Here is a 13,641-nt window from a genome sequence, read left to right as displayed (position 1 = left end):
CAGACAAAAACAGATTTGTAAAAAGTACAAAATAAAACCTGTCAATGAAAAAAAAAAAAAAAAAAAAAAAAACATGTCTTACCCAAAGCGCCAAGCCGGGTGGGCAGGACCGAGATGCGTTGTGTAGAGGTAAGTCAAAAAAGAACAGCTAGAAGGAAACGGGAAGGGAGCACAGAGAAGCAAAACAGTCTTGTATTGAATTGTATCCAATGATAAAAGGTTATTCTTTTTTATTGTTAACTTCCCCTCACCCGAGATCTTATTCAGTCGGAGATGAAAATCACAAGCAAATCTTGCCATGTCTCGGACTAAGGAAGAAAAAAAAAAGAAGGGAAGTACAGTAAACGGCAGATGCAGACGCTTGGATGCATGGGGCCGCGCGACGTCCGAATTAGCACAGCCGCTAAACCTTGCTTTCATACTTTTGCTTTCCCCTAGCTCATCTTTTTGTTAATCATATTCTTTTTTTTTTTTCTTCTCCCGTATGCTCCTCTTTTTTTCTTTTTTTTTTCTTCCCACACATCGGCAGAAACGGTTTCATTCCTCAACGACCCCCCACTGCCGCAACAACAACCTCGCGCCATAGCACTCCCTCACGTGCTCCGCGAACCCATCTCTCGTCCACAACCGCGTCGTGATGGCCTCCATGGCGCGCTTCCCACCGTCCACGAGGTCCGACGGCCACATGGCAGCCGCCACGGCGCCGGGGAGCTTGCCGCTACGGTAGTGGGTCTGCGTGACCAGACAGCCGCGACACAGACGGCCGCTGTCGAGGTCGGCGGGTCTGTGCTGCGGCCCGGCCAGGTACGGCATGCGCACGACCGCGACGCCGGCGAGGTAGTCGTCGATGCGGTAGCGCGGCCTCGGGCGCAGCGTCAGGTCGCCGCCGGGCGGCTTGACGGGCGCGTCCCGCATTGTGCGCAGCGTCATGGTCATGTGGGCGCCGGGCGGCCTCCGGTTCGGGCCGGGCGGCGGGTGGTGGCCAGAAGACCCCGTGCGGCCGCTGACCCCTAGCTGGCGTGGGTCCTCCCACTCAAAGTCCTCGATGGGTTTGAGCTGGCCCGTCGAGAGCTTCCTGGCGGCGCCCACGGCGACCATGGACTTGCCGACGCGGGCGTCGGCGTACGAGCCGACCTTGTAGCTGCCGCGGATGACGCGCAGGCGCGGCAGGCGGGCGAACTGCGAGTCGGACAGGCCGAAGCACTGCTGCACGCTCTGAGGGTCGTAGACGCGCAGGGCTGGGTTCTCGGCCAGGCAGCTGAGGCAGGCGCGCTCGGCCGTGGGCAGGAATAAGTACCCGCCAAAGTGGACGTTGCAGCTGGAGCAGCGCCATGAGCGGAGGGCATGATGCAGCGCGGGGGCAGGGTGTACGGCCAGCATGCCCGTGGCGGCAAGGGCGGCTAGAACCTCGGGGACGTGGGTTATCAGGTCGCGGTATACGGGGTTGAATTGAACCACGTCCTTCCATGCCATGGACGCCTGGGCGAGGCGCGTCAAGGTCAAGACATCGAGGTGAGAGGCGGTGGCGATGAGTATTTCGGTGGGCAGAAAGGCCAGAGTGCCGAATGCATCGCTGGGACGAGAAGGGAGGGTGATGGGCTTGACTGGAGGTAGGTCACGGATGACTTTGTTGATATCGGTCTCATCTTTCTCGACGAGCTTGTCGAGCAACGTCGGAGTTAAGACGCTGGCGCTTATCTTTGGGAGGGCAGTCATGATTGAGATTGCGCCTTTTGAGCCGATGCGGTTGTCGTTTGGTTTATTAGTTTGTTTGTTTGTTTCTTTGGTGGTGCGACACAAACAAGAGACAGGTAAGAAACAAAGAAACAAAAAAGAAAACAAAAACGAGGTCAACGAGCAAAAATACGTTAGTTACATCGAATCGAGTTACGGCCAATGACGCGAGATTTTTCAAACATGCAAAGAAAGACGACGACCACCCAAGCAGGCAGCCATCCCGGCTTGGCGATGAGGGGTCACTGCATTGTAGATAAACATTAATGGTCTAGAACTTGGAGGGAAATGAATGAGCAATCCTGACTGGGAGGGGCCATATTATGGTAGGTAGGACAAGGGAGGGTAAAATGTTTCCTGTGTTACACCGACCTGTCTCCTGATATTTTTTTTTTCTTTTTCTTTTTTTTCTTTTTTTTTCTTGGGGTTTCCTTGTGTGTCTGTCTCTGCTCGATATGACGGATTGTGATGAGTGAGCCTTCATTTTATTCGGTAGACGTTATCTCGTCCGTCGCTTGATTCAGGAAGGCGCTTACATCGTACATCTTCAGGGTCTTTCAATTGGATCTTGGGTGGAGTTTTGGTGGATTCTGATACCATTGAACCCCGCGGCTACTCGTATTATTTGACCATTTTCTCCACTGATAACTCTGGGGTACACATAAGCGCCAAGGGCACCTACCTACCGTACATACAGTACAAGGACAAAAGAGAATGACTGGTTTGCTTTCTCCATTTCTATCCGTAGCCAGAGGCTTTACTCTCTTCTGCATTGAATTCGTATTTCTGGCCCACAACGGCCTTCGGCTCAGATGCCGAGTTATCCAGGTTTTAGCCTCACCTCACGACCTCTGCATGTAACACAAAATGACTCTACATTGCTTCATCAGCGACTCGTCCACAGTCTAGCTGAAATCAACTTGCACTGACGCGAGTTTCCATGACAGTCAAAACAAGCAAGCATTGTTTTTTGTTATTGCAAATTTATTCAAGCCCATGTTTGTTCCTAGGACAATGTCACCGCCAAAAGAAAACACTTACAGTAAAAAGAAAAAAGAAAAAAAAAGAACTATGAGAACATATGCTTGCCCCAGATGTGACTGGGTGACAGGAAACCTGCCACTCATCTCCAGTCTAAACGACAAGATAATGGCTCTGCGCCATGGAAATGAAAGAGGTATATAAACAAGGTCTTGCCTAGGGTCAATAATTACTTTCTATTCGCCAAACTGCAGAAACCAAGAGAACTTCTGCTCAACAGGCCGTAAAAGAACAAAAGTATCAAGATAGGCTCTACTCATCGATATCAACAGTCTATCTCCCCCAAGTAAAAATGACTTCGTCTCACAACACCTCCGCAGGACACTCGAACAGTGCCACCCATGGCTCAGCTAACACGTGAGGGTCGCCATGGAACTAACCTAAGTATGGGAAGAAATTTGGTCAGAACTGACTTGTTTCTTACACAGCCAAAGTAATAGGAATCAGGCAGGTCAGAGTAGTGGCAGCAACTCAAAGCCCGACTCGTCTTCCTACGAATCGGCTTCTTACACATTCAGTGCTGCTGCCGCCTACGCCCAGCAAAGCAGCCGTTCCGAGCCCTTCAGCACGCAGTCGCCGCATGTACAGGGTAACCAGGGGGACGTGGCGGCAGCCGAGAAACGACACCAGCAAAATGCAGAGAGGAGCATTGGAGCATTTGATAACCAGTTCAATAGCCAGAATCAGGCTCAGAATAGACAGTAGTAGTGAGTGATTCAATGAGTATTTGGCGTTTTGAGTTTGAAATCCCTTTTCAGTACTGCCAAGATGTACGTCTCTTCACAAGTCAATGATAATAAATTGGAGGTATCCCATTGTTCACAAGCCAGAGTGATATACCATATCTGACATGAGAATCAAGTAGGCCCCATTCACTCTTAGAAGCATATTACGTAACTGGCAAAAACCAAGTTTTGAGCTCATCATTCCTATACCAGCCGTACCTAACCTCTTGTTGGCCGAGGGACAGCCCTTGGAAGCATACCTATCCTTGAAGAAGGACCACTGACTCCCAAAGAAACACCCGCAGCTGGTCGAGGAAGCCCTCGAATCTGCGGTGGCGCCAACACTTTGCTAGTGGCCCGTGGTGTTGCAGATTTACAAGCAGGAGGCTCCGTCTTTGCTTTCGATCGAACAATCCGGCCTTTGGCCTGTGGCGGTTCCAGCTTGCTCTGCGCCGGAGCTCGAACGGGAGCCGATAGCGAAGCAGTCTTTCTTGGAGCCTGCAACCTGCTCGTACCCTGTGCACTAGGGAGTGTTTTGGACTGCAGCTGCTGCAGCTGATCTTGCGCCTTGGAGGCAGCAGGAAGACTTTGAAGCCGGCACACAGAGAGAGACTGGGATCGGGCATGGGGCCGAGGAAGCCCCCTTGGCGATGCAGGTTTAGTCGGGGCCTGTAGTCTGCTTGGGATGACTGATATTGTCTTGGGTGGCTGGAGTCCAGATGGCCTGGTAGCCAGCTTTTTTGCAGCACATGGCCTGGAAACGTCTGACACGACCTGTTCTTTGCCAGCATCTCCTCTGACCGCTGGCGATGGCATCTCAGGGGTTGACATACAAGGTTTGGACAGTTCTGTTGCTGATCGCACCCTGGGGAGACGCTCAGCCTCGACCTCTGCCTCGATCTGTCCTATCGCCTGAAAGACCTCGTCGTCGACCTGATGAGCAGCGGCCTCAGCCTCGATCTCCTGGAGCGCCTTGGCAACCTCTGCCTTGACCAGATCATCCAACATACTCAAAGTCTCCTTTGCTTCCACTCCCTGCCCCCCCTCCACCTTGCCTCCCTCGACCGACCCCTGATCAACAACAGCCGCAACATCCTGAACCTCCTCTATAGGAGACTCACCCCACACAGCCTCGATCCACTCCCTCCTCGCCCCGATGACCTCGGCGTAGACGCGGGTGATCTCTCCGGTCCTGTACACGACGTCGAAGCGGTCCTCGCACGGGTTCAGGGCCGCGATGCGAGTGCGGATGGCGACGCGGGTGGCATTGTCGATGCGCGTCTTGGTGCAGACGACGACGGTGCGCGACACGGCGGCCCCGACCACCTCGAGCGGCACACACAGCACGTCGAGGAGCACCGTGGACGGCGCCGCCTTGGTGATGGCCTGGATGATGGTTGTCTTTTCGCGCTGCCAGGCCGTGTCGCTGTTGGTTGGGAGGAAGGAAGTCATTTTTTGTTATCTGGTTTTTCTTTTTTGCTGGTTTTGTCTACGAAAAAGAAATGGTGTTTTCTTTTTGGTAGTATACTTGTTAGTTGGCAGCAAGAGATTCCGGATGGTTTTTACGTTTTGTATTCTCGGTTCAGTAACGAATACCAGATTCAAGACTGGACTGGAACTTTCAACTATCGAAATTTGATTAGACTTTGGGCATTAACTGCTTTCTGGAAAGTGGAGGGCCTTTAGACTTCATATACTCTAAAAGGCAAACGATGAGCACAATGATGAATCCCATAAACAATGGATGGTCTTTGTTGTGCCTCACACGCAGAAGGGATTGTTGGTCCAGTAAGCGCATGTTCAACTCATGTTTGTGAACAAAGAAGTTGTCTTTATCACTTAATCAGATCAAATCTCAGCCTATCATATTTCTGCAATGTGGGAGTTGCATCATTAACCAACTTACATACTGATTATTCAGACCACAAAAAAAACGTCCCTTAAAATTTACGATAGACTTCCAAGGTACCTTTACATGTCCTAATCCCGAACGCGAAAAAAGAAAAAAATAAAAACAAAAAAAAGTCAAACTAAAAAAAAGAAAAAAGAAAAAAAACCAGATCATCAGGTATCCCAAACACAAAGTTCCATCCCTTAGTACACATAAATAAAGTCCTCATTCTTCAGATCCGTCGTGTCCTCGAAACCCCTCTCGCCCACCGACTCGTCATTGATCGGGTCATCATCGCTCATGGTGGCGCTGGTGTCGGCCATGCTGTAGTCGATGACGACCTCTGGCTTGCCGAGCGCGACGCGCTGAGCCGTGTGCTTCCTGTTGAGGTACTTCATGAGCAGCATGCCCAGGCCAAAGAGGACGATGAGGAGGGCAAACATGATGAGGTTTGCCAGCAGGCCCCTCCTGTAGCCGGGCTTCTCCTCGGTCGTGAAGAGCAAGGGGCCCAGGATGTTGCCGGCGTTGGAGCCGATGAAGATCATGGCCGTCGTCACCTTGCGCTTGGTGTCGCCGCCCGTGTTCTGGCCCGACCACGAGTAGATGAGGGGTGAGATTCCGGGGTAGAAGGAGATGATGTAGTAGGCAAACAGGTTCAGCCCCCGGTCCGCAGCCTCGCGGGTAGTCGCTAGCAGGATGGCGCAGCCGGCGATGGGGCCGATGCAGAGGAGCATCAGCACGGGGCCCTTCATTTTGATCTTGTCGGCGAGCCAAGCGCCGCCCAGGGTGGCCACCATTTGGATGGCGCCAAAGGGGATGTTGAAGAGGATCGTGGTGAAGCGGTCGTAGCCAAAGGAGCCGATTATCAGGGGGCCAAAGGTTGAAATGCCACCGCTAGGGACGCTGTTTTGGAGCCAAAGTATGTAAGTAAGAGGGTTTTGGTGCTGATGAGAAAAGAGCCAAACAAACTGGAAAGATAAAATACGTACGAAATGATAAACATGGTAGAGAACCAAAGCCACGTCTTGGGGTCCAACATGCACTCCCAAACGTGCTCCCACTTCCAGACTCCCGAGCTGATACCCTGCTGGTTCATGCGCAGTCTCTCAACAGCGATGAGCTTGTCGTCACCCTTGAGGAACTTGGCCGTCATGGGAGAGTCGGGCATGAAGATGCTGTATTGGGAATGTACTTTGTCAGTATTCATCTCTCTCCAACTCCACTCCATAAAAGAAACAAAGAACTGCACTTACCCCATAACAACAGACCACACAACCGTCAAGCCACCACAGAACAAAAAGATGATCTGGTACGAGTGCAGCGCCTCTGTCTGGATGTGACCCAGGCCGTACGTCAACAGGCTACCAATCATGTTGACGATGCCCAACATGGCATACCAGGCTGCATTTCGCTTGGTCTGCTCGCGGCGGCGGTACCACATCTGCACGATGGCGACAAAGGCCGGGGCGACGGTGCTCTCAAAGATGCCGAGCATCAATCTCGCGCTCATGAGGCCGGCAAAGTTGTGGGCGGCGGCCATGCCGCACAGGATGACGCCCCAGCAAAACACCATGACCGTCATGAACCTGCCGACGGGCATGACGACGAGCAGGTAGGCCACGAGGGGTTGGAAGACGAGCTGGGCGACGTAGACGACGCTGCCCAGCCAGCTGTACTGATCGCCGACGAGGTTGGCATCATCGACGAGGCCAAAGACGGCGGCGTACGACAGGGTATTTTTGTCGAGCGACTGCAGACTGTAGACCACCAGCAGGATGGGGAGCAGCCGCATGTCGATGAGCCGCACCACGCGTCGGTTGTTGCCCACCGTAACCGTCACGCTGTGCCCGGCCTCCTTGAGGAACTGCTCGGCCTTGTCCATGCCCTTGGGCAGTCTTGGTGCCGGACGGATGGCATCGTCTGTGTGTATCGCGGTGGGCTTGTCGGGAGAGGCGGACTCTATCTGGGCGCTTTCGGCCGCGATGGCGTCTTTGTTGATAGGATCAGCCATCTTATAGATAACGACGAGTGACGAGCTGCAATACAGCAACAAAAATAAGCTGAAAAAAAAAAAACAAGAGCAGCAAACACTCTCGAAAGCGTTTGAGATGCCCCCAACTGCAAGGCTGCTTGCTCTACTACAAGTCAAGTCAGATAAGAATCGAGGAACAGCCTCATTTTCCCCCAAAGATCAACAACAGGGCCGCGTCCCGGCTTATAACCGTCAAATCCTAACCCATGCTGTCGGCACCTTATCGGCATCCTCCCCAATAATCAACAAATCTGCCATACACCTAAGGTCCCCCCCGGACCATTCCCATTGAAGCGAGGCGATTCGAGACGAGAAGGAAAGAAAAAAAGCCCACAAATAATTAGTATGTGGAGTTTTGTGGGAAAAACCGGATCATCGGATTGTGGTGGGAAATCCCCACGGGGATTGTATTTGGGTTTTTTTAGTACATCTCCATAGGCATTGTCTGGACGCTGTGGAGGAAACAGCACATGGTCTAGTTCTAGTCTCGAAAAGAGGGCCCAGATGAAAAAACAGAGAAGAAAAAAAAAAAAAGAAATGCATTCGTACTCCGCAATGGAGAAGCGGTCTCGACACGAGGTCTCCCACCCCAACACGTGCGCTCAGTGATACGTTTATGACATAGCAATACCATTAGTATAATGCTAGCATCCCCGTCCAAGTGGATATATATTAAGGGGCTCGAACGGGGTTGGACTGTTGGAACAGCTTTTTGTTGGTCGGCTGACGTCCCAGCCCCAATAGACCGCCCACTTAATCAATTGCTAGGGAGAAAAGGAATAAAGAAAAAAAAAAAAGAAAAATGAAAGAAAAATACGCTGCTACTCCTCACCTTTGGGGGTCATTTGGGGGTCACTTCCCTGCTTTTCTCCCCACGTTCATGCTTCTCCCCACACCGCGTCAATAACCTCGGGGGATTGTCCGAACTTCTCCCCATGCGAACGAACCAGTGAAGAGGCTTGGAGAGAGCCGAACGTACAAGGCAAGACCTGTCAATGGCTTTGTCCCCCCCGCCTCCCGAGTCAGGAGTATAACTTTTACCCCGATGCGTTTCCCAGGCGGTCCCCCGATACGGATTGCGGGTGCCCCTCATTCGCTCGCCGGTTCCGGGGCAGTATTTCTTTTTTGGAGAAGGTTTAAAAGAAGACAGGATTAAGCACCACTTGAGCCGCATAACACATTGACTTTTGTTCTTGTTGTGTATGTCCCTTGTCTTACTATTTTTTTCTTCATGTCTGATGAATATTATTCGGGTGGCATAAACAAAAAGAAGAGTTGTTAGATTTTTATTTTTTTTTCTGCATCAAAAAGGACCAAAACGCAACAATGGTCCAACGCGAACTCATCCCCTCGACCTGGGCGGCGTCGCCCTCACACCAGGCTGACTCCCCCTCGGTCAACCTGACTTGCAATGACAAGTCCTTCCCCTTCAACTTCACATTCGAGGCCGTCCGGCCCAACGTCTTCCGGACGACCTACACCTCATCTACCCACCCGCTCCCTCCACACCCCTCGGTTCCCCGAGCCAAGGTTGAGCTCCCATCCGGCGCCGTCGAGGTCACGGCGCCCAAGGAGACGACCAAGACGATCCGGGCCGGAGACGGCACAGTTACCGTCGACTGGAGCGGAGCGACACCGCTGCTCAAGGTCCGGCTGGCCGGACAGGCCGACGACGCCACCCCCCTGCTCGAAGACGTTCCCGGCAGGGGCTACGCGATCGATGGCGACGGCGTGGCCCACTACACGCGCTACAACCGCAAGACGCTGCACGTCGGGCTCGGCGAGAAGGCGGCGCCCATGGACCTGTCGGGCCGGCGGTTCCAGCTGACGGCCACCGACAGCTTCGGCTACGACGCCCATCGCACCGACCCCATGTATAAGCACATCCCGCTGCTCATCAACGCCACGCCTGAGGGAGTCGTGGCCACCTTCTCCACCACCCACTCGCGCGGCGAGTACAGCGTCGGCTGCGAGATGGACGGCATGTGGGGCTTCTACAAGGTCTACCGCCAGGACTACGGCGGACTCGAGGAGTACACCATCGTCGGCAAGACGCTCCAGGACGTCGTCACAACCTACGCCGAGGTCCTGGCCGGCAAGCCGCTGCTGGTGCCGCGCTGGGCCTTTGGCTACCTCTCGGGAGGCTACAAGTACACCATGCTCGACGACCCGCCCGCCGGCGAGGCCCTCCTCGACCTCGTCCGTAAGATGAAGGAGCACGACATCCCTTGCTCCGCCTACCAGATGTCCTCGGGCTACTACGTGTCCCACACCCCGCCCAAGGTCCGCAACGTCTTCCACTGGAACAGGTTCCGCTTCCCAGACCCCGAGGCCTGGATCAAGGAGTACCACAGCCACGGCATGCGCCTGATCGCCAACGTCAAGCCATACCTCATCGCCAGCCATCCCGAGTACGAGAAGCTCAGGGACGCCGGCGGCCTGTTCAAGGACCCCCAGACTGGCGCCTCTGCAGTGACCAAGCTCTGGAGTGCCGGCGGTGGTGAGCGTGACGACGGTGGACACATTGACTTCACCTCCCAGGCCGGCTACGACTGGTGGTTCAACGGCATCAAGAAGCTGGCAGAGGAGGGCATCGACTGCATGTGGAACGACAACAACGAGTACGTCATCCCCGATGACGCCTGGGAGTGCAAGCTGGACCAGCCCGACCTGATGGCCGAAGACGTGCCCGCTGAGCTGCGGTCGCGGCCCCAGCTCGGCCTGTGGGGCCGTGCCCTCCACACCGAGCTCAACGGCAAGGCCTCGCACGACGCCATGCTCGCCGTCAAGCCCGACGAGCGGCCCTTTGTGCTGACCCGCAGCGCAACGGCCGGTACCATGCGGTACGCGTGCAGCTCGTGGAGCGGCGACAACACGACGAGCTGGGACGGCATGCGTGGCGCCAACGCCATCTCCCTCAACGCCATGTTCTCACTCATTCACTGCTTCGGCCACGACATTGGTGGCTTCGAGGGCCCGCAGCCCGACCCTGAGCTGCTGCTCCGCTGGGTCCAGCTCGGCTGCATGTCGCCCCGCTTCGCCATCAACTGCTTCAAGACCTCGGCGGCTGACAACACGGTCGGCGACGTCATCGAGCCCTGGATGCACCCCAGTATCACCCACCTCGTGCGCAAGGCCATCAAGAGGCGCTACGCCATGATCCCCTACATCTACTCGCTCGCCCTCGAGAGCCACCTGACCGCCATCCCGCCGCAGCGCTGGACCGGATGGGGCTACGAGCGCGACCCCGAGGTGTGGACCAACAAGACCCTGACCGACGGCGAGACCCAGTACCTTTTTGGCGACTCTATGCTCATCGGCGGCGTCTACAAGCCGGGTGTCAACAGCTCCAAGGTCTACCTTCCCAAGAACGAGGGCGACGACGACGACGACGAGGGCTGGCTGAACCTCAACGCGCCGTACCAGCACTTCGCCTCGGGCCAGTGGGTCAACGTCGACGCCGAGTGGCACGGCGCCGGCATCCCCGTGCTCGGTAAGGTTGGTAAGGCCCTGCCCATCGGCAGAGACGTGCAGGTGCTGTCGCCCGGCGAGAAGGAGAACGTGGCGAACCTACCGCTCGATGATTACCGTGCAGTCGAGATCTTCCCGCCTCCGCCCGGCATCGGCAAGGAAGGCCGCTGGTACGAGACGACGTGGTACGAAGATGACGGCATCTCGGTCGCGCACAAGAACAAGATCGCCAAGTACACCTTCTCTTATGCCGCCTCCAAGACCGAGGTCAAGGTCAAGTTTGTCCGCGATGAGAGCGACGGCTTTGCCGCGCCCTGGAAGACCCTCAACATTATTCTGCCATCTGGCGATCTGAGAGATGTCGTCGCCGAGGGCAGTGAATCTGTTGAGAAGCTGGGTGTTGACGATATTGGCCGTCAAAAGTTCGAGCTGAAGTGAGGGTTGTACCAGTCAGGTGGTGGTAGCTTCTCATGAGTATCAAGTATGCATGAGTAACCATGTCTATCTGTCTTCAGCTGTAATACAAGAAAAAATTATCAGAGTCCACATTTCTTCGTAGATCTATCTTGACGTGATTATACTTTTCGTCATATGCTGCATGGCATCGTTACGGCGGTTTTCGTAGCATCTGTTGGCACGACAGACTTTCCCAGACTAGAAAAGCCGAACACCAAGCATGCCTGCATCTCAGGTCTATCGGGCCAAATGCTGATCTCGCCCTTGTTACCACCAAGTAACAGCAAGCCTTACTTCGCAAATCCCCTGGCTCGGAGATCTCATTTGTGGCTTGCCATAACCCCTTAGGTTATGACGTTGCGCCAAGCCCTCGAGTGTTTATCACCACCATCGTACAGAGCCCAGCCTAGACCCTGCAAATCCATGGGTACGGGGTCTGAATTCCTGATTCCACAGCACCAGGGCGAGCCAACGAGGCACCGAAAATCCAAGCGAGCACGCATATGCCGTGCCTCCTGCCAACAGATGCCGGCTCAGGCTGTGTCTCTGCAGAGTGCGGGGATTCGGGTCAGGCCAGTGATGCACAGAATGGCCTAGAACTTCTGCTGCGGTAGGTGCAAAATCCCGCTAAAGACTGCTGCGCTGCCATGGTTACACTTCCAGTTATTCCCGGATTTATTTTCTCTTTCTTTTCTGATTTGTTGCACAATTGAGCTAGCAATGCTGTCCCTTTTACGTGGTGCAGCAAAGACTAGAACTAGACCTAGTGCCTAGCTTCTGTTGCTGCTACACGGGGGAAAAGGTCTGTGTTGCTGGTCCCCTCCTCTCGACCGTTGTGGTCTGACGTTGTCCACCCAAAACCGTGGCTCGGGATCATCGGCCAAACGGCCCTAACGGCTGTACCTCGTTCCACATAAACCGAGATTGGCGCGATCCTACCGGGGATGTTTGTGTCATCTTTCGTCGCTAGGTAACCTCTAAGGCGTCTCCCAAAGCAAAGAAACGAATTGAGCACAGAAATGGCTCAAGGATTGGCAGCGGCTTCAGAAGCACCGTCACCATCAAGGGTCACCTTCATCTCCGCCTCTAAAGACATCGCCTCCGCTGTGAGCCCCTCAAAATCGGACGGGACACCATCATGGATTGCCTCCTGGTTGTAGTCTAGCCCGAGGTGGTTTGCAAATAGCCCAGCCCACGTCTGGGCATAGCCCTTCCCGGGGTCCGGGAGTTGTACCAACTCGGAAGCGGGGGTGGAGTCCCGGCTGACGGCCTTGTTCCAACCCTGGGACTCCAGGAAAACGGATGTCACATCTTTCCCCTCCAGCCCGCAGGGCACAAACCTGAGCCAGGGGTTGTTACCCACATTGTTGACGCCGTCCCGCCCGACGTTTGCCGTAGTCCCTGGGGTAGTCAGGTTGAGCGCCACGCCTAAACCCGTCACGTGGCGCCGCAGATGCACACCCATGGCGGCGATCTTGCGCGGTTGCTCCTGTGACGTCTCCGAAACCCATACTCCCGGGTCGCATGTCTTGACAATATTGAGTCTTGAAGATAGAGGAGGAGAATTCCTGACAAGTTCTGACGTGACGTCCTGTAGGAGGTCCGCGTACTGCCGCACCCCCATGTTCTTGTATCCGCCCGACGCCGGTTGTAGGTCTAGGATGGGCCAGATGACGACCTGGCCGGGCCCGTGGTAAGTCATCTGGCCGCCTCGCAGAGATTGCAGTAGGATTGGCTGCATGTGATGTCTGTTCTCCGGAGCCGATGTTGGATGTGTGATGATGAGGGGGCGACAAAGAGCGTCGACGTCGACATTGCGCCCGACAGCCTGCCGCCGACCGAGAGTATAGGTCGGCTGTGGGGTGAAGGAGAGGATGGTTGGCGGAGGTGGCGGTGATGAGGGGTTGCTCTTGCTGTCGAGCAAGGCCCGCTGGAGGCGTGACTGGAGAGCCGCGGCTAGGGCGTATGACGGGTAAGTCTGGGCGAAGGCATCGGATGGCAGATGGATGTGCTGGAGAGTCACCCTCCCTATTCGGCCCAGATGTGACATTGTAAAAGAGGTGAGTAGATTGTGTTCGACCAATTAATCTAGTAAGAAACCAATCATACAAAATCAGAGCCTGAGAAATGAAGACGTCTGAGGTTGCAATTGTAGATTACCTGCTAAGGTGTAGTACGCGAAATTTGGCCAAAAGGAAGTTACTTTCGGGGAAGAAAAATCAATTTACACCTACACCCCCCAACGCATCATTCGCCGCCTTATTACCACCCCACTAGCTTGGCCTGCTGTT

General features: G+C 54.6%; 6 protein-coding genes across 6 annotated transcripts; 2 read left to right on the top strand and 4 right to left on the bottom strand.

The window, feature by feature from the left end:
- Window positions 1–537: 537 nt before the first annotated feature.
- On the bottom strand, window positions 538–1,716 carry PgNI_11960 (uncharacterized protein; the record flags this gene model as incomplete). Its single annotated transcript, XM_031131918.1, has 1 exon — window positions 538–1,716. One exon carries the CDS (start codon window positions 1,714–1,716, stop codon window positions 538–540), a length of 1,179 nt encoding a protein of 392 aa, XP_030977357.1.
- Window positions 1,717–3,067: 1,351 nt separating this feature from the next.
- On the top strand, window positions 3,068–3,480 carry PgNI_11959 (uncharacterized protein; the record flags this gene model as incomplete). The annotated part of the gene is made up of 2 exons (XM_031131917.1): window positions 3,068–3,132; window positions 3,204–3,480. The coding sequence occupies 2 exons, from the start codon at window positions 3,068–3,070 to the stop codon at window positions 3,478–3,480; spliced, it is 342 nt and encodes a 113-aa protein (XP_030977219.1).
- Window positions 3,481–3,719: 239 nt separating this feature from the next.
- PgNI_11958 (uncharacterized protein) lies at window positions 3,720–4,952 on the bottom strand (the record flags this gene model as incomplete). Its single annotated transcript, XM_031131916.1, has 1 exon — window positions 3,720–4,952. The coding sequence occupies one exon, from the start codon at window positions 4,950–4,952 to the stop codon at window positions 3,720–3,722; it is 1,233 nt and encodes a 410-aa protein (XP_030977220.1).
- A 642-nt stretch (window positions 4,953–5,594) lies between these two features.
- PgNI_11957 (uncharacterized protein) lies at window positions 5,595–7,402 on the bottom strand (the record flags this gene model as incomplete). The annotated part of the gene is made up of 3 exons (XM_031131915.1): window positions 5,595–6,294; window positions 6,381–6,566; window positions 6,645–7,402. The coding sequence occupies 3 exons, from the start codon at window positions 7,400–7,402 to the stop codon at window positions 5,595–5,597; spliced, it is 1,644 nt and encodes a 547-aa protein (XP_030977221.1).
- A 1,347-nt stretch (window positions 7,403–8,749) lies between these two features.
- Window positions 8,750–11,332, top strand: PgNI_11956 (uncharacterized protein; the record flags this gene model as incomplete). The annotated part of the gene is made up of 1 exon (XM_031131914.1): window positions 8,750–11,332. The coding sequence occupies one exon, from the start codon at window positions 8,750–8,752 to the stop codon at window positions 11,330–11,332; it is 2,583 nt and encodes an 860-aa protein (XP_030977212.1).
- A 1,042-nt stretch (window positions 11,333–12,374) lies between these two features.
- PgNI_11955 (uncharacterized protein) lies at window positions 12,375–13,400 on the bottom strand (the record flags this gene model as incomplete). Its single annotated transcript, XM_031131913.1, has 1 exon — window positions 12,375–13,400. One exon carries the CDS (start codon window positions 13,398–13,400, stop codon window positions 12,375–12,377), a length of 1,026 nt encoding a protein of 341 aa, XP_030977213.1.
- Between the last annotated feature and the right edge of the window lie 241 nt (window positions 13,401–13,641).

This window comes from Pyricularia grisea, assembly GCF_004355905.1.
Source record: "Pyricularia grisea strain NI907 chromosome Unknown Pyricularia_grisea_NI907_Scaffold_8, whole genome shotgun sequence".
In the NCBI taxonomy this organism is placed as follows: Eukaryota; Fungi; Ascomycota; class Sordariomycetes; order Magnaporthales; family Pyriculariaceae; genus Pyricularia; species Pyricularia grisea.
This window is presented reverse-complemented; position numbering and strand designations above follow the sequence as displayed.